Source organism: Oncorhynchus clarkii, chromosome 23 (assembly GCF_045791955.1).
Source record: "Oncorhynchus clarkii lewisi isolate Uvic-CL-2024 chromosome 23, UVic_Ocla_1.0, whole genome shotgun sequence".
NCBI classification, from domain to species: domain Eukaryota; kingdom Metazoa; phylum Chordata; class Actinopteri; order Salmoniformes; family Salmonidae; genus Oncorhynchus; species Oncorhynchus clarkii.
In genome coordinates this window covers 36,843,065-36,863,155 of record NC_092169.1, presented here as the reverse complement: position 1 = coordinate 36,863,155, position 20,091 = coordinate 36,843,065, and the positions used below count along the sequence as shown (strand labels likewise).

Here is a 20,091-nt window from a genome sequence, read left to right as displayed (position 1 = left end):
CTAAATGATTCATGACCTAGGTCTCAGAAGATTACTGGACACGTGCTGTACTGTTCATACAGTAATTATCCACATAATTAACCTGCAGGAAATTCCAGGCTTATCCTCCCCACAAAGCCTTGTTAGCCAATGTAATAAGGAAGGGGCCCAGTCCTGTTGAAAAGGCAGGGTCACACTTGCTCTTATTTGTTTTAATAAAATGTGCATCTTTATTTATTTTTTACTCCAGATACAAACTTCTACATACAAACAATGACTACATCTCCTCTGCCCAGACCAGCATGTTCACACCCCAATCCCTAGTGCCTGCATGTTCACACCCCTACCCCAGACCAGCATGTTCACAACCTTGCCCCAGACCAGTATGTTCACAACCTTACCCCAGCCCAGCATGCTCACACCCCCACCCCATTCATAGTACCTACTCACACCCCTACCCCATCCATAGTGCCTGCTCACACCCCTAACCCAGCATGTTCACACCCCATCCCTTGTGCCTGCATGTTCACACCCCCATCCCTTGTGCCTGCATGTTCACACCCCATCCCGAGTGTCCACACCCCTACCCCAGCATGTACACACCCCCATCCCTAGTGCCTGCATGCTCACACCCCATACCCTGGCCCAGCATGTTCACAACCTTACCCCAGACCAGCATGCTCACACACCCACCAGCATGTTCACACCATCATCCCTAGTGCCTGCATGCTCACACCCCCCCCATCCCTAGTGCCTGCATGCCCACACCCCTACCCCAGCATGTTAACAGCCCCATCCCTAGTACCTGCATGCTCACACCCCTACCCCAGCATGTTAACACCCCCATTCCTAGTGCCTGCATTATAGTTGGACACTCGGCCTTAAATTGCACCAATGTGTTTCTCAGTTGCCCATGTTCAGTTGCCCATTTCAAAGAGAATGACGGTTAGATATGCTCTCTGCAAGGTTTTGTATTTCTTCTTAATCATATGAACATCATTTTGTGACTCAAATAGGATTACCTGAAGGTTGCTCTGATGTCCAAAATATTCTCTAAATCCATGTTTTTAAACTTATGTGTTAATGTTTGCTAGCCTATACCACGGTTTCCCAAACCCGGTCTTGGGTGCACCTTTTAGGTTTTGCCCTAGCACTACACAGCTGATCTAAATCAAAATCAAATCGAATTTATTTGTCACATACACATGGTTAGCAGATGTTAATGTGAGTGTAGCGAAATGCTTGTGCTTCTAGTTCCGACAATGCAGTAATAACCAACGAGTAATCTAACAATTCCAAAACTACTACCTTATACACACAAGTGTAAAGGGATAAAGAATATGTACATAAAGATATGTGAATGCGTGATGGTACAGAGCAGCATAGGCAAGATGCAGTAGATGGTATCGAGGACAGTATATACATATGAGATGAGTAATGTAGGGTATGTAAACAAAAGTGGCATAGTTTAAAGTGGCTAGTGATACATGTATTACATAAAGATGCAGTAGATAAATAAAATTTGATTTGATTTTAGATGATAGAGTACAGTATATACATATGAGATGAGTAATGTAGACATTATATTAAATAGCATTGTTTAAAGTGGCTAGTGATATATTTTACATCAATTCCCATTACTAAAGTGGCTGGAGTTGAGTCAGTGTGTTGGCAGCAGCCACTCAATGTTAGTGGTGGCTGTTTAACAGTCTGATGGCCTTGAGATAGAAGCTGTTTTTCAGTCTCTCGGGCCCTACTTTAATGCACCTGTACTGCTTGATGATGAGCTGGTTATTTGAATCAGCTGTGTGTGTGTGTGTGTGTGTGTGTGTGTGTGTGTGTGTGTGTGTGTGTGTGTGTGTGTGTGTGTGTGGGGGTGGGGGGGGGGGGGGCTAAACATGCTCCCAGGGGTGGACCCAGGAAACCTTGGTGACAGCATTGTAAGGGATCTGAAGTCTGGCTGCATTGACACATCTATTAGAATTCAGGTACTGTTTCTGAAAGGCCAGACATGCTAAATAAGGTTGCTATGTAGCTAAAGGAATCCATAACCATGCATGTCAACCAAAAACAGTGTTTGCACATCAAAGACATGACCTGACACCACACTATTGATAAGAGTTAAGTGGACATAAAGGACAATGCTTTGCAAATTACCTGTAACGGAAAACGAAACTGATAATGATGAGTGTGCAGCTGTTTGTGGCCCTTCTTTCTCAGTGACATAGCTAAAGCCACGGGCCACAGTTGTCATGATTTCGGAGGCTCTGGTCAGAGGAAGGCTTATGTAACTAGTTAGCTGCAACAGCTATCCTTCACGCATGTACATATGTCAACCTTTCGTGCATGGGAATAAATGACATAGCTAGCTAACTATACAAGTATGAAGGTGCACCAATATAGCTAGCTAACTTATCGAACATCGCAGCTTGCTAATGCTATTCAGCAACCGTGGCTAGCAACAAAAATGCTGCATGTCGATGGTTGTTTGCTATCGTTATGAAGGTATGGCGGGCTAAAAATTGACATGACACGGACAACGGGCTCAGATCAAGAAACCGAGTAGCTAGTTAACTATCCGCATAATACTGGTAGATAGCTAGATAACGTTAGCTTAGCTTGCTAATGGAAAATTAACCAATATTATTTATTTATTATATATTTATTTAGCTAGCTAGACATATTGTAACGGCTAACGTTAATTGCTAAACTGAGCTAACTACCAAGACAACACCGTCTTCATTTTTGAAAATACAAGTATACCAGCATAATTTACTGCAAGATTACGACCCAGACTCCGGAGTTATATAACTAGCTACATTGCTTTGATTCCGCTCGCGAATTAAGTAATCTATCCAAAGGCAAGAGAACTTCTCTAGATGCTCACTCGAGCAACGACATTCATTCGGTTGCATAGCAAACTAGCTAACGTTGGTCATATTTTAGCACCTTTGTCGACAGACAGCTAACGAACAACTTTAGACATGAACTAAATGATACTCACCTCAGGAATCACATATAAAATATAGCTGGCGTGCTAGCTAAAGAAGCTAATATTATTTCCCCTTTCATCTGCGGTGGCTAAAGTGCTTCAGTGAAAAACAACCTAAACGAATAACGAAGTATGTGGCTAACAAAGAAAAATACTCGTTGGTGCTTTTGATTTGTAAATACTATGATAACGTAAACCTAGCTAATGTGCAGAATAATTCGTTTTTAAAGCTCTGGAAAGTCGGTTGGTTGACGGTCGGCCATTTTGCTGCTCTGTATGAATCGAATGTTTCGCCCACAAGAGTTCTAGCACATATATAAAATGAGCCAGATATTTCACCGGATGAATAAATGTGAAGCATCCGGTTGGCGTTTCCAAACACTACCAAATTTGATGATGAGAGGAAGCCCAGTGGCCGGCAGTGGGAGAAGATGGAGCTAAATGGATTTGGGCCGACATTCTGCACATTTCCTCATCGATTAAACATTTGATGTCAATACAGTTTTCGGTTTCCAAAACTACAGTCCGTTACGAAAAGATTGGACTAATTTGACTAGATTTTTTGTTTTAAATTGCGTTCTTTAGAATGAGTGCAAAGGCGAATTGAGTTATTGCACACGCCTACTTCACTGAGTAGAAGTTCCCTAACTCAAATATGCAAATATATGTTGGAATGAGGTTCTCGCTAGCTCGTGCTTGGCTCTGCCCACCTCCTTGCTTGTTCTGCCTACTATGATTAATTTGCTCCCATTGGAAACGACAGTCTCTCGTCTATCTTGGGTTAGTTATAAAAATATTTGCTTCTATGGTTTCGGCGGCAGCAGCAATATCTCTCTCTCTCTCTCTCTCTCTCTCTCTCTCTCTCTCTCTCTCTCTCTCTCTCTCTCTCTCTCGGTTGAAGTATGGACAGTGGACACTGACTGACAACAACTCACATGTGCTGCTGAGGGCTGTTTCGTAATGAAAGTAACAAAAGTTTTAAGGTCATGGATTTGGTATTCTAAACGTCTAGATGCCCCCCGCCCTCCCTATTATTTAGAGGCATTGATTGGAGTAAAAAGTCCTGAGAGTGGCGCAAGACTTCACTACACATTTCCTGCTTTTCTCTCCTGAATAATCCTTTCTCTTGGTGCTCATGTCACCATATCAGGTTGGTAACTGGGCATTTCCTTGTAAAACGCCCCATTAGGACTAACATGTGAAGTTCATTGGAGCATAATAAAATATTTGGCAAATGAAAGCTAACAGTCTATATTTCTGGGAAAAGTAAAGGCTTTTATTACTGGAATGGTAGATTTGACAGTAGATGCATACTCATGCAAAGTAATACTCATACTCATGAGGAGGGAGGAAAATGAAAGTTAACAGAAGTAACAAGTAAAGGTAGACCTACCAATTAGTTATAGTGCTTTTACTGATATCAAGTTTGTTTATGAATTATTAAGTGATTGTCAAATCGGTAACGGAATTACCGCAATTGAATTTTCTACAATGGGAAATCATAGTAGTCACAAACCACAATCGGGTCACCTGCTACTGTCCTACCTTCCACTGGCATACTATTGTGTTCAGTTCATAACTGTTTTCTTAATTTTTCTGTCATCTGGTGGTCAACGCAAGACTGTGAAAACAGTCTAGACAACCCCTCACTCTCCCCCTCTCTCTGTTGCTCTCTCTCTCTCTTCTCTCTGTCCAGTTAAGGCTTTAAGTTAAGCATCCTCACCCACTGAGCACACACCGACACCAGACGTCCATGGATATTGAAAAGTAGTTGACATTTGGTCATTCCGCCCTGGCCTTCTGGCCTTGATTTCAATGTCCACAGAGGTCGTTTTTTGGCCTGGACCAGCCTTAATTTAAACCTCCACAGACATGGATATATGGTCCGGTCCTGACCGGCCTTGATTTGGCCCAAACATAGACATCCATGAGGGGTTCAGATTTGGTCTGAATATTTCAGTTTGGACAGTACAGCACAGTACTGTGTGGTACAGTAGAGCACAGAATAGTACAGTAACGTAAAGAAAGGTAGAGTATAATAGTTCAGGTCAGTAGAGTTCAGTAGAGTTCAGTACAATACAGTACAGTAGAGTTCAGTACAGTCGAGTTCAGTACATTACAGAGTTCATTTCAGTACAGTACCGTAGAGTTCAGTTCAGTACAAAATAGTTCAGTTAGTTACAGTAGAGTTCAGTACAGTATAGTATAGTTCATTACAGCACAGTGCAGTAGAGTTAAGTACAGTAGAGTTCAGTAAAGCACAGTAGAGTAGAGTTCAGTACAGTAGAGTGCAGTAGACTTCAGTACAGCACAGTAGAGTACAGTACAGTAGAGTTCAGCACAGTACAGTAGAGTTCAGTACAGCACAGTACAGTAGAGCACCCTAGAGTTCAATACACTACAGTAGAGTTCAGTACATTACAGTAGAGTTCAGTAGAATTCAGTACAGCAGCGTTTAGTACTGTACAGTAGAGTTCAGTTCGGCACAGTACAGTAGTGTTTAGTACAATACAGTGGAGTTCAGTACAGTACAGTAGAGTTCAGTACAGCACAGTACAGTAAAGTTCAGAGGCGTACAGTACAGTAGAGTTCAGTACAGTACAGTAGAGTTCAGTACAGTACAGTAGAGTTCAGTACAGTAGAGGACCCTAGAGTTCAGTACAGTACAGTAGAGTTCAGTACAGTTCAGTACAGTAGATTTCAGTACAGTACACCACAGTACAGTAAAATAGAGTTCAGTACTGTAAAGTACAGTACAGTACGGTACAATAGAGCACAGAAGAGTACAATAAGGTAAAGTAAATAAAAGTAGAGTACAATAGTTCAGTACAGTAGAGTTCAGTACAGCACAGCACAGTAGAGTTCAGTACAGCACAGTACAGTAAAGTTCAGTACAGTAGAGTACAGTAGAGTTCAGTACAATACTGTAGAGTTCAGTACAGCACAGTACAGTAGAGGACCCTAAAGTTCAGTACAGTACAGTAGAGTTCAGTACAGTTCAGTACAGTAGATTTCAGTACAGTACACCACAGTACAGTACAATAGAGTTCAGTAGAGTGCAGTAGAGTTCAGTACAGCACAGTAGAGTTCAGTAGAGTTCAGTACAGTATTGGGGAGTACAGCAGAGTACAGTAGAGTTCAGCACAGTACAGTAGAGTTCAGCACAGTACAGTAGAGTACAGTGCAGTAGAGTTCAGTACAGTACAGTATAGTATAGGTCATTGCTCTACAGTACAGTAGAGTTCAGTACAGCACAGTACAGTACAGTTCCGTACAGTCGAGTTCAGTACAGTCGAGTTCAGTACAGTACAGTGGAGTAGAGTACAGTAGAGTTCAGTAGAGTACAGTGCAGTAGAGTTCAGTACAGTACAGTATAGTAGAGTTCAGTACAGCACAGTACAGTAGAGTTCAGTAGAGTTTAGTTCAGTACAGTAGAGTTCAGTAGAATTCAGTACAGCACAGCACAGTAGAGTTCAGTACAGTAGAGTTCAGTAAAGCGCAGTAGAATACATTAGAGTTCAGTACAGCACAGTACAGTAGAGTTCAGTACAGTACAGTAGAGTTCAGTAGAGTGCAGTAGAGTTCAGTACAGCACAGTAGAGTACAGTACAGTAGAGTTCAATAGAGTACAGTAGAGTTCAGTACAGCACAGTGGAGTACAGCAGAGTACAGTAGAGTTCAGCACAGTACAGTAGAGCTCAGTACAGCACAGTATAGTAGAGGACCCTAGAGTTCAATACACTACAGTAGAGTTCAGTACAGTACAGTATAGTATAGGTCATTGCTCTACAGTACAGTAGAGTTCAGTACAGCACAATACAGTACAGTATAGTTCCGTACAGTCAAGTTCAGTACAGTTGAGTTCAGTACAGTACTGTGGAGTAGAGTTCAGTAGAGTACAGTGCAGTAGAGTTCAGAACAGTACAGTATAGTAGAGTTCAGTATAGCACAGTACAGTAGAGTTCAGTAGAGTTTAGTTCAGTACAGTAGAGTTCAGTAGAATTCAGTACAGCACAGCACAGTAGAGTTCAGTACAGTACAGTAGAGTTCAGTAAAGCGCAGTAGAATACAGTAGAGTTCAGTACAGCACAGTAGAGTACCGTAGAGTACAGTAGAGTTCAGTACAGTAGAGTTCAGTACAGTACAGTACATTACAGTAGAGTTCAGTAGAGTTCTGCACAACACATTAGAAAACAGTGCAGTACAGTACAGCACAGTAGAGTACAGTGCAGTACAGTAGAGTACAGTAGAGTTCAGTACAGAACAGTAGAGTAGAGTAGAGTTCAGTAGAGTTCAGCACAGAACAGTAGAGTTCAGTACAGCACAGTACAGTAGAGGACCCTAGAGTTCAGTACAGCACAGTACAGTAAAGATCAGTAGCGTGAAGCACAGTAGAGTTCAGTACAGCACAGTAGAGTACAGTAGAGTACAGTAGAGGTCAGTACAGTACAGTAGAGTTCAGTACAGCACAGTACAGTAGAGGACCCTAGAGTTCAGTACAGTACAGTAGAGTTCAGTACAGTTCAGTACAGTAGATTTCAGTACAGTACAATAGAGTTCAGTACAGTAAAGTACAGTACAGTATGGTACAATAGAGCACAGAAGAGTACAGTAAGGTAAAGTAAATAAAAGTAGAGTACAATAGTTCAGTACAGTAGAGTTCAGTACAGCACATTACAGTAGAGTTCAGTACAGTACAGTTCAGTACAGTACATTAGAGTTCAGTACAGTAGCATTCAGTACAGTAGAGTTCAGTACTTAGAGTTCGGTAGACTTCAGTACAGCACAGTACACTATAGTTTGGTACAAAACATTAGAGTTCAGTAAAGCACAGTAGAGTACAGTACATTAGAGTTCAGTACAGTTCAGTACAGTACAGTACAGTACAGTAGAGTTCCGTAAGGTCGAGTTCAGTACAGTGGAGTAGAGTACAGTAGAGTTCAGTAGAGTACAGTGCAGTATAGTATAGTCGAGTTCATTACAGCACAGTACAGTAGAGTTTAGTTCAGTACAGTAGAGTTCAGTAGACTTCAGTACAGCACAGCATAGTATAGTTCAATACAGCACAGTAGAGTTCAGTAAAGCACAGTAGAATATAGTAGAGTTCAGCACAGCACAGTACAGTAGAGTTCAGTACAGTAGAGTTCAGTAGAGTGCAGTAGAGTTCAGTACAGCACAGTAGAGTACAGTACAGTAGAGTTCAGTAGAGTACAGTAGAGTTCAGTACAGCACAGTGGAGTACAGCAGAGTACAGTAGAGTTCAGCACAGTACAGTAGAGTTCAGTACAGCACAGTATAGTAGAGGACCCTAGAGTTCAATACATTACAGTAGAGTTCAGTAGAGTTTAGTTCAGTACAGTAGAGTTCAGTAGAATTCAGTACAGCAGCGTTTAGTACTGTACAGTAGAGTTCAGTTCAGTTCGGCACAGTACAGTAGTGTTTAGTACAATACAGTGGAGTTCAGTACAGTACAGTCGAGTTCAGTAAAGCGCAGTAGAGTACAGCACAGCACAGTAGAGTTCAGTACAGCACAGTACAGTAAAGTTCAGTAGCGTACAGTACAGTAGAGTTCAGTACAGCACTGTAGAGTACAGTACAGTACAGTACAGTAGAGTACAGTAGAGTTCAGTACAATATTGTAGAGTTCAGTACAGCACAGTACAGTAGAGGACCCTAGAGTTCAGTACAGTACAGTAGAGTTCAGTACAGTTCAGTACAGTAGATTTCAGTACAGTACACCACAGTACAATACAATAGAGTTCAGTAGAGTGCAGTAGAGTTCAGTACAGCACAGTAGAGTACAGTCGAGTTCAGTAGAGTTCAGTACAGCACAGTGGAGTACAGCAGAGTACAGTAGAGTTCAGCACAGTACAGTAGAGTTCAGTACAGTACAGTAGAGTACAGTGCAGTAGAGTTCAGTACAGTACAGTATAGGTCATTGCTCTACAGTACAGTAGAGTTCAGTGCAGCACAGTACAGTACAGTAGAGTTCCGTACAGTCGAGTTCAGTACAGTAGAGTTCAGTGCAGTAGAGTTCAGTACAGTACAGTATAGTAGAGTTCAGTACAGCACAGTACAGTACAGTAGAGTTCCGTAAGGTTGAGTTCAGTACAGTCGAGTTCAGTACAGTACAGTGGAGTAGAGTACAGTAGAGCTCAGTACAGTAGAGTTTAGTTCAGTACAGTAGAGTTCAGTAGACTTCAGTACAGCACAGCATAGTATAGTTCAATACAGTACAGTAGAGTTCAGTAAAGCACAGTAGAATACAGTAGAGTTCAGTACAGTACAGTAGAGTTCAGTAGAGTGCAGTAGAGTTCAGTACAGCACAGTAGAGTACAATACAGTAGAGTTCAGTAGAGTACAGTAGAGTTCAGTACAGCACAGTGGAGTACAGCAGAGTACAGTAGAGTTCAGCACAGTACAGTAGAGTTCAGTACAGCACAGTATAGTAGAGGACCCTAGAGTTCAATACACTACAGTAGAGTTCAGTACATTACAGTATAGTTCAGTAGAATTCAGTACAGTAGCGTTTAGTACTGTACAGTAGAGTTCAGTTCAGTTCATTTCGGCACAGTACAGTAGTGTTTAGTACAATACAGTGGAGTTCAGTACAGTACAGTCGAGTTCAGTAAAGCACAGTAGAGTACAGTACAGCACAGTAGAGTTCAGTTCTGCACAGTACAGTAGTGTTTAGTACAATACAGTGGAATTCAGTACAGTACAGTAGAGTTCAGTAAAGTGCAGTAGAATACAGTAGAGTTCAGTACAGCACAGTACAGTAGAGTTCAGTACAGTACAGTAGAGTTCAGTAGAGTGCAGTAGAGTTCAGTACAGCACAGTAGAGTACAGTACAGTACAGTAGAGTTCAGTAGAGTACAGTAGAGTTCAGTACAGCACAGCGGAGTACAGTAGAGTTCAGCACAGTACAGTAGAGTTCAGTACAGCACAGTACAGTAGAGGACCCTAGAGTTCAGTACAGTACAGTAGAGTTCAGTACAGTATAGTTCAGTACAGTACAGTATAGTATAGGTCATTGCTCTACAGTACAGTAGAGTTCAGTACAGTACAGTAGAGTTCTGTAAAGCGCAGTAGAATACAGTAGAGTTCAGTACAGCACAGTACAGTAGAGTTCAGTACAGTACAGTAGAGTTCAGTAGAGTGCAGTAGAGTTCAGTACAGCACAGTAGAGTACAGTACAGTACAGTAGAGTTCAGTAGAGTTCAGTAGAGTTCAGTTCAGTACAGTAGAGTTCAGTAGAATTCAATACAGCAGAATTTAGTACTGTACAGTAGAGTTCAGTTTGGCACAGTACAGTAGTGTTCAGTACAATACAGTGGAGTTCAGTACAGTACAGTAGAGTTCAGTTAAGCACAGTAGAGTACAGTACAGTAGAGTTCAGTACAGCACAGTACAGTAGAGTTCAGTACAGTACCATACATTACAGTAGAGTTCAGTAGAGTTCTGTACAACACATTAGAGAACAGTGCAGTACAGTACAGCACAGTAGAGTACAGTGCAGTAGAGTAGAGCTCAGTTGAGTACAGTAGAGTTCAGTACAGAACAGTAGAGTAGAGTAGAGTTCAGTAGAGTACAGTAGAGTTCAGCACAGAACAGTAGAGTTCAGTACAGTTCAGTATAGTAGATTTCAGTACAATACACCACAGTACAGTACAACAGAGTTCAGTACAGTAAAGTACAGTACAGTACGGTACAATAGAGCACAGAAGAGTACAGTAAGGTAAAGTAAATAAAAGTAGAGTACAATAGTTCAGTACAGTAGAGTTCAGTACAGCACAGGACATTAGAGGACCCTAGAGTTCAGTACAGCACAGTACAGTAAAGATCAGTACCGTGCAGCACAGTAGAGTTCAGTACAGCACAGTACAGTACAGTACAGTAGAGGTCAGTACAGTACAGTAGAGTTCAGTACAGCACAGGACATTAGAGGACCCTAGAGTTCAGTACAGCACAGTACAGTAAAGATCAGTACCGTGCAGCACAGTAGAGTTCAGTACAGCACAGTACAGTACAGTACAGTAGAGGTCAGTACAGTACAGTAGAGTTCAGTACAGCACAGGACATTAGAGGACCCTAGAGTTCAGTACAGCACAGTACAGTAGAGGACCCTAGTTCAATAACTAAAATAGCTTTTTTTTCAAACTCAAGGTTTCATGTCATAGCTGACACCCATTTTTTCTGCAGACATCTTTGAATCTCAGAGCAGCATATTGCATATTGGAAAAAATGTACAAATAAAAAAACGGAGGTTTTACTTTTATTCTGTTACGAAACTCGGCATCTGCACAGTTCTTCCAGTAAATGTGTTTTTGTAAAATTTTCTGTAAAAATGTTAAAAAATTGTCCTTGTTTTTTAATTTTTTTTAATTTTACCCCTTTTTCTCCCCAATTTCGTGGTATCCAATTGTTGTAGTAGCTACTATCTTGTCTCATTGCTACAACTCCCGTACGGGCTCGGGAGAGACGAAGGCTGAATGTCATGCGTCCTCCAATACACAACCCAACCAGCCGTACTGCTTCTTAACACAGCACGCATCCAACCCGGAAGCCAGCCGCACCAATGTTTCGGAGGCTACATCGTGCCCCTGGCAACCTTGGCTAGCGCGCACTGCGCCCGGCCCGCCACAGGAGTCGCTGGTGCGCGATGAGACAAGGAGATCCCTACCGACCAATCCCTCCCTACGTTTTGATAACCATGTAAATCTCTCACAGACAAGGTGACTTTTATCAGTATATTCGGTTCTATTTACTCTCAGATTCGAAAATGCTAATTAGCATCAAAGTAGACATCATGGAAAAACTACAAATTGCTGCAAGCTCCTGCACATCATCTCTAGGTGACACCTTTGCTCACAGTTATTGTGTCAATTTAAAACTTGCACAAGACAGTTCACAGAATTGTCCATTTAAAGAAATGTAGCCAATTTATTCATTAGTACATTTAGCTAACATTAGATAGTTAATCCAGAGATTCTTGCCTTTGCCTTGATTTGGCAGTCTCATCCAGATCATCATGGCATTTGTAGTTCTTTATGATAGCCACATTAGCAGCTAATGGGCGTTAAATTCTTTGGGGGTAAATATAGGCAAATATATTGATAAAAGTCACCTTGTCTTCGAGAGATTTACACAGTTACCAGAATGTCACGCCAGGCTAAGCCTATACAAAACACAGCCCTTATTTTCAGTGTTTCTAAAATGCCCTATGGGAAAAATGAATAGTGGAAAAAAATATTGGAACTATTTCCCCGTTTGACCACTAGGTTTTACGAGAATTACGACTCATACTGTGGTACTCTATTGTGCATCAAGAAGGCACAATATGGATTTATCCTTCACTTGCCACCTCAAGGTGGAATCTGGAATGCAGTTGGGGCGAGTACAGATATGGGAGGCTGCAGTTTTCCGTTGTTCCTGGCGTCTCAGAGTTCCTGGAAGAACACGGCTCCGGAACTCTCTGCAGCAGCCCAGTTCCAGGAAGAGTGTGCCCAACAGGAAGAGGAAGAGTGTGCCACACAGTGATCTAGGCCTGAACCTGAAAACTTCCACCCTGGCTCCTCCCTGGGTTGTATCACCACACAGCATTATTTGGAGAATATCGCCCAGGCCATCAACCATGCCTTACCAGCAAACACCTGCTGTTGTCACCGTTAAATGTACCACATTATCTCATATCTGTCTTCCAATCTCCATTTCCCCTTGTTTATCTATTTTCTCTCTCTCTCTGTGTTGGAGAATATGAGTGGTCAGGGCAGCATAGTGGACGGTTAGTTCAGTGAGCCAAGGTAAGAGACCAGAATAGGGGTGTTTCTGGACACCTGCTGGTCAGGGCAGCACAGTGGGCAGTTAGTTCAGTGAGCTGAGGTAAGAGACCAGAATAGGAGTGTGTCTGGACACTTGCTGGTCAGGGCAGCACAGTGGGCGGTTAGTTCAGTGAGCTGAGTTAAGAGACCAGAATAGGGGTGTGTCTGGACACTTGCTGGTCAGGGTAGCACAGTGGGTGGTTAGTTCAATGAGCTGAGGTAAGAGACCAGAATAGGGGTGTGTCTGGACACTTGCTGGTCAGGGCAGCACAGTGGGCGGTTAGTTCAGTGAGCTGAGGTAAGAGACCAGAATAGGGGTGTTTCTGGACACTTGATGGTCAGGGCAGCACAGTGGGCGGTTAGTTCAGTGAGCTGAGGTAAGAGACCAGAATAGGGGTGTTTCTGGACACCTGCTGGTCAGGGCAGCACAGTGGGCGGTTAGTTCAGTGAGCTGAGGTAAGAGACCAGAATAGGGGTGTTTCTGGACACCTGCTGGTCAGGGCAGCACAGTGGGCAGTTAGTTCAGTGAGCTGAGGTAAGAGACCAGAATAGGAGTGTGTCTGGACAATTGCTGGTCAGGGTAGCACAGTGGGCGGTTAGTTCAGTGAGCTGAGGTAAGAGACCAGAATAGGGGTGTGTCTGGACACTTGCTGGTCAGGGTAGCACAGTGGGCGGTTAGTTCAGTGAGCTGAGGTAAGAGACCAGAATAGGGGTGTGTCTGGACACCTGCTGGTCAGGGTAGCACAGTGGGCGGTTAGTTCAGTGAGCCGAGGTAAGAGACCAGAATAGGGGTGTGTCTGGACACTTGCTGGTCAGGGTAGCACAGTGGGCGGTTAGTTCAGTGAGCTGAGGTAAGAGACCAGAATAGGGGTGTTTCTGGACACTTGCTGGTCAGGGCAGCACAGTGGGTGGTTAGTTTTGTGAGCTGAGGTAAGAGACCAGAATAGGGGTGTGTCTGGACACTTGCTGGTCAGGGTAGCACAGTGGGCGGTTAGTTCAGTGAGCTGAGGTAAGAGACCAGAATAGGGGTGTTTCTGGACACCTGCTGGTCAGGGCAGCACAGTGGGTGGTTAGTTTTGTGAGCTGAGGTAAGAGACCAGAATAGGGGTGTGTCTGGACACCTGCTGGTCAGGGCAGCACAGTGGGCGGTTAGTTCAGTGAGCTGAGGTAAGAGACCAGAATAGGGGTGTGTCTGGACACTTGCTGGTCAGGGCAGCACAGTGGGTGGTTAGTTCAGTGAGCTGAGGTAAGAGACCAGAATAGGGGTGTGTCTGGACACCTGCTGGTCAGGGCAGCACAGTGGGCGGTTAGTTCAGTGAGCCGAGGTAAGAGACCAGACCGGATTAGTGTCACGTTCTGACCTTTATTTCCTTTGTTTTGTATTTATTTAGTATGGTCAGGGCGTGAGTTAGGTGGGCAGTCTATGTTTGTTTTTCTATGTTTTGGGGTATTTCTATGTTTCGGCCTAGTATGGTTCTCAATCAGAGGCAGGTGTCATTAGTTGTCTCTGATTGAGAATCATACTTAGGTAGCCTGGGTTGCACTGTTTGTTTGTGGGTGATTGTCTATGTCAGTGGCTTGTGTCAGCACAGGTCTATTTTGTAGCTTCACGGTCGTCATTTGTTTATTATAGTGTATAGTTTTCAGTGTTCAGTACTTTCTTGATTAAAGATTTACCATGGACACTTACCACGCCGCATTTTGGTCTTCCGATCCATCTCGCCTCTCCTCTTCAGATGAAGAGGAGGATGATCGTGACAATTAGGGGTGTATCTGGACACTTTTTTTGATCTTGTTATCAAACACCTGATAAATCTGCTAAATATATATCAAATACAATTACTGAAAACATGAATAATTTAGTGTGAACAAATAGATTTTTTCTCCATGAATGACAAACTCATAATCATCATGTCATCACATCCTACACCACCTCTTTCTCCCCCAGGTTATGACCTGTCTGCAGAGGGAGGGGTGAAGTCGATGCTGGAGGAGTTTGACCAGACAGTTGGACTAGATTACCTCAGAGCTATTCACTTCAATGATTCTTAAGGTCTGCCATCTTATATTTCTGATGCATATCAAAACCAAATACAGCAATATAGTCTTGTCAGAATGACAATACCAATATCATACCTAAACTATCATGGTATTTATTGTGGATATAAATAATGTTGATACTGTATAAAGTGAGTTGTAATGTTAAGTGCTCATCTTGGGTGTGCCTCTGGATGGTTGATTGACAGGTAAGCTGGGTTGTCACCTGGACCGCCTTGAGGACATTTGACAGGGTCAGACTGGAATATCAGCATTCCGTGACATTGTGAACGAGCTAACACTGGACAACCTCCCCCTGATCCTGGTGACCTCAGGATGGTGAGAAGAACAGGGAAGAGGGTTCGGGACTGGGGAGGACAGGGCAGGGTGGCAGGGGCTTTATACCAAGTCTTTGGAATGTAGATTGAAAGCACTTGGTGGCGATAAAGAAAAAATATAATCAATTGAGTTTTACCATGCTGCCCTATCATGATTTGTTCATGTTCCACCTTAGTCCACAGCCCAGGATTTGAATATGCTGAGCAGATTGAGCTGCTCTATTCCCTTTGTGAGAAGACCTCCTAGAAGATAAAACACAGCGAAAGCTGAACACAACCCTCATACCACCTCTGATCAACCATTATACAACCTCTGAATAATGGACAAAGATTTTTAAATTAATGAGTCCGACGCAAAGAATATACTGCTTCTCCGAGACCAGGCCCAAATCCCTGTTATTCGCGTGAAGAAATGATGGAAATACAGGGGGCGGAGATCGGGGTGCCTTGTGAGAATTTGTCGGCAAGTGGATAAACCGACCTCTACCATCTGTTCTATTGGCCAACGTGCAATCACTAGAGAATAAACTGGATGATCTCCGTTTGAGACTATCCTACCAACATTACATAAAAAAAAATTATATCTTATGTTTCATAGAGTCGTGGCTGAACGTGGACACGGATAATATACAGTTAGCAGGGTATTCCGTGCATCGGCAGGACAGAACAGCTACGTCTGGTAAGACGAGGGGTGGGTGTTTATTTGTCAATAACAGCTGGTGCGCAATGTCTAATATTAAGTCTTGAGGTATTGCTCGTCTGAGGTAGAGTACCTCATGACAAACTGTACATGTTTCAAGCAGACCATTACAGTCCCTGCACCCAAAAAAGCAAAGGTAACCTGCCTAAATGACTACGCCCCATAGCACTCATGTTGGTAGCCATGAAGTGCTTTGAAAGGCTGGTCATGGCTCACATCAACACCATCATCCTGGAAACCCTAGACCCACTCCAATTTGCATACCGACCCAACAGATCCACAGATGAAACAATATATATCGCGTTCCACACTGCTCTTATGTGAGAATGCTTTTTATTGACTACAGCTCAGCGTTCAACACCATAGTGCCCACAAAGCTAATCACTTAGCTAAGGACCCTAGGACTAAACACCTCCCTCTGCGACTGGATCCTGGACTTGCTGACGTGCCACACCCAGGTGGTAAGGGTGGGCTACAACACATCTGCCATGCTAATCATCAACACGAGGGCACCTCACGGATGCGTGCTTAGTCCCCTCCTGTACTCCCTGTTCACCCATGACTGCGTGACCAAGCACAACTCCAACACCATCATTAAGCTTGCTGATGACACAACAGTGGTAGGCCTGATCACTGACAATGATGAGACAGCCTATAGGGAGGAGGTCAGAGACCTGGCGGTGTGGTGCCAGAACAGCAACCTCTCCCTCAACTTGAGCAAGACAAAGGAAATGATCGTGGACTACAGGCAAAGGAGGGCCGAATACGCCCCCATTCACATCGATGGGGCTGTAGTGGAGTGGGTTGAGAGTTTCAAGCTCCTTGGTGTCTACATCACCAACAAACTATCATGGTCCAAACACACTAAGACAGTCGTGAAGAGGGCACGACAACACCTTTTCCCCTTCAGCAGACTGAAAAGATTTGGCATGGGTACCCAGATCCTCATAAGGTTCTACAGCAACACCATCGAAAGCATCCTGACCGGTTGCATCACGACATAGTATGGAAACTGCTTGGCATCCGACCATAAGGCGCTACAGAGGGTACAGCGTACGGCCCAGTATATCACTGGTATATAATTTGATTTGATTTTGATCTCTGAATAACCATTACACCACTATCTCTGAGATTTCTATTTTGGACCAAAACTTGGAATGATTCAATCTTCTTTGTTCCATTTGTTTTTGTTCATATCGATTTGTTCCAGTATGTCTATTTTCTAAGGGAATTGATTTTGCTTCAGTTGATTAAAATTAGATGATAGAAGTTAACAAATGGTCAGTTGTTCCTTCACCTTTCCAGCAGAGGGTACTATGGACACAGAAATGCAACATTATGACTGTCTAATGGCCATTGAATCGGTCAGTTACTGTAACATGAGTGTTAGCAAAGGAGGAAATACTCATTATTTAGCATAGGAACTATTATATGAGGGACCTTTTTGATCCAGTCATTCTCTAACAGAGAAAAATATTTGTCCATTAATAAATGGGTTGCAATTTTGAACCTGTTATAGGAGCCTATATAGTATCTATTTCTTTCTCTTCCACTCACTACCCTTCCTCTCCATTCTCATCATTCTCAATGTGAAATGGGAGACCCCGGACAACGGTAGTCCTCTGTCCCCCCTCTCCTCCCCCTGGCCAGCTGTTGAATACATACCCACCCTACAGAAGATGAGTAGTCACACCAAATGACACCACACATCCCCCACGAGACATAACACTATCACACACACCGTACTGGCATGGGAGGTATGTATAGACATACATCTATACATCATGGGAGACATGCCATGCAAATCATTCCTCTCTCATGTACAGTAATCACCTTAATACATTAGATTGGAACACTTTACACTTACAGCCAGTCATGGCTGTCTGCTATACTGATACTGTGTTGAGCATTGAGGGAGAGGCAGGATTCATGTCTTTCAAAGGGGTGTGAACAGAGACAGGAAGCGGAGGTGCCTGGCCCAGGAATGTCTCTGCCTCTCTTCTGGCCCCGCCCACAGGAAATGCCAGTCCGCTGTGCGTCTGGTTCAACAGGCCTTTTCTGGAGGACCTCAGACAGGCGTCTGGAGTGCATCCCAAATGGCAACTTTTCCCTATATGTATAGTGCAATATAAAGTGAATAGAATGCCATTTTGGAGGCAGCCCTGGAGTGCGCTACAGTAGGGCAGGGCAAGGGGTATGACCCAGTGAGGAAGCAGACTAGGCTGGGTTACATTCTTATAGTTTGGGTGTGATTTTCCAGGAGAGAACAGTAGTAACACAGACATCCACATACCTGCACCACATGAGGTTGGTGTCACCTTAATTGGTGAGGACTGGCTCGTGGTAATGGCTGGAGTGGAATAAGTGGAATGGTATCAAATACCATTCCATTCTCCCCATTCCAGCCATTATTATGAGCCGTCCTCCCCTCAGCAGCCTCCTCTGATGGTACACATCCTCTTTTGTTGTGACCCCCTGATGGTTTTAAGGTACATGTCCAAATGTGAAGTAATTCACAAGAGATACTGCATGATGTTATCCTACCTTTAGAAATCCTATTCATCCCATTATTTCTCTGTCTAACTGGAGAGATTTGAGTTGAATGTGTCCTCCCCTACTTGGAAGTTCAAGTTCAGCTCAGTGAGTAGTCCTCCCTGAGAGTATTTCTATAGCAGCCTTAAGCCACCCATTTAATTATAAGACATTGTAAATACTTCCAGATATTCTTGGTCAGACCATGCAATGCCATGGTGGAATACTTCACCGATACACTAAATAAAAGGATTCTGAATTGCCATTGGAGAAACACTTACAGTGCCTTCAGAAAGTATTCATACCCTTTGACTTATTCCACATTTTGTTGTGATACAACCTGAATTCAAAATTGATTCAAATGTTTGTTTTTTGCTCACCCACCTACACACAATACCCCATAATGACAAAGTGCATTTTTTGTTGTTGTTGAAATGTTAGCAAATTGATTGAAAATGAAGTACAGAAGTATATAATTTACATAAGTATTCACACCCCTATTCAAATACATAGAGTTAGAATGACCTTTGTCAAGGCCTCAAAGGTTGAACTGAGAGTCTAAAAAACAGCTTCTATCTGTAGGCCATCAGATTGTTAAATAGCCAACACTAGCCAGCCTCCACCCTGTACCCTGCCCTGAACTTAGTCACTGTCACTAGCCGGCTACCACCCGGTTACTCAACCCTGAGTAAGGGCTCCTGCCCTATATACATAGACACGGAATCACTGGTCACTTTAATAACGGAACACTGGTCACTTTAATAATGTTAACATACTGTTTTACTAATTTCAAATGTATATACTGTATTGATGTATATATACTATTCTACCTACGTGTGTGTGTGTTTATGTGAAGGGAGGAGAGCAGGGTAGAGACAGTCTTTAACTGGTCAGTAAAGGCCCTGCATGCGTGGCTAATCAGTAAGAGACAGGGTTTAGCACCGAGCCAAACTCCATATCCACAGTCTGACTGTCCCCCTGCCAGGGACTCCCAATGGTGATACCACACACACACACACACACACACACACACACACACACACACACTCACTCACTACAACTAAAGTTCCTCAAGGAATGGTAAATGTATAACAGGGTGGAGTCCCTCCTGCAATTTCAAAACTGTGAATTTATTCCAAACTGCCCAAGACATCATATGTCAAACTTAAGATATGGCATTCCTTCCTTTCTTGACTGTGTGTGTGCGTGCATGCTTTCCTCCCATCATGTGTTTTCAGAACATTTTTGCTGTTCAGTTGTGTAGTCAGGTGCGGCATATCTGTGTGTACAGTAATGAGCAGTGCTTTGAGAGTCTGTCTTAGGAGAGTAGATGTGAGCTATAAACAGAGATGTTGAAAGGAACATTGTTAAGTAAGGACGATTAAAACTCGAGATAGGCCAGAGAGAGGCCTGAGAGAGGCCAGAGAGAGGCTCTAGAGAGGCCCGAAAGAGGCCCGAGAGAGGCTCGAGAGAGGCCCGAAGGAGGCTCGAGAGAGGCCCGAAGGAGGTCAGAGAGAGGCCAGAGAGAGGATTAAGGCATATAAAAATACTTTTTAAAAATCATTGTGGATTTTACATGCAGTAAACCAGCGTCTCTGTGGAGAGTGGAGAGAGTTGGGTCTCTATATAAGGAGGCCTCTTGTGCCTCGCTCTGTTTGAGTCCCAAATGTCACCCTATTCCATAGGAAGGGC

General features: G+C 43.3%; 2 protein-coding genes across 8 annotated transcripts in view; one reads left to right on the top strand and one right to left on the bottom strand.

Moving 5' to 3' along the window:
- Positions 1–3,257, bottom strand: part of LOC139382055 (trinucleotide repeat-containing gene 6B protein-like) — a 56,129-nt gene extending 52,872 nt beyond the window's left edge. For 6 of the 7 annotated variants that reach the window (XM_071126014.1, XM_071126017.1, XM_071126020.1 and 3 more), the window contains exon 1: positions 2,984–3,257. The gene's annotated coding sequence lies outside the window, so the exon portion shown is untranslated. Of the gene's footprint in view, positions 1–2,136; positions 2,392–2,983 lie in introns of those variants that run through there. The other variant, XM_071126015.1, reaches the window with a different exon arrangement.
- An 8,523-nt stretch (positions 3,258–11,780) lies between these two features.
- Positions 11,781–15,414, top strand: LOC139381281 (probable endonuclease 4). The gene is given in 7 exon segments (XM_071124742.1): positions 11,781–11,826; positions 12,342–12,610; positions 12,612–12,638; positions 13,348–13,459; positions 14,741–14,845; positions 15,039–15,168; positions 15,351–15,414. Coding segments are annotated over 7 exon segments (753 nt in total).
- The last annotated feature ends 4,677 nt before the right edge of the window (positions 15,415–20,091 follow it).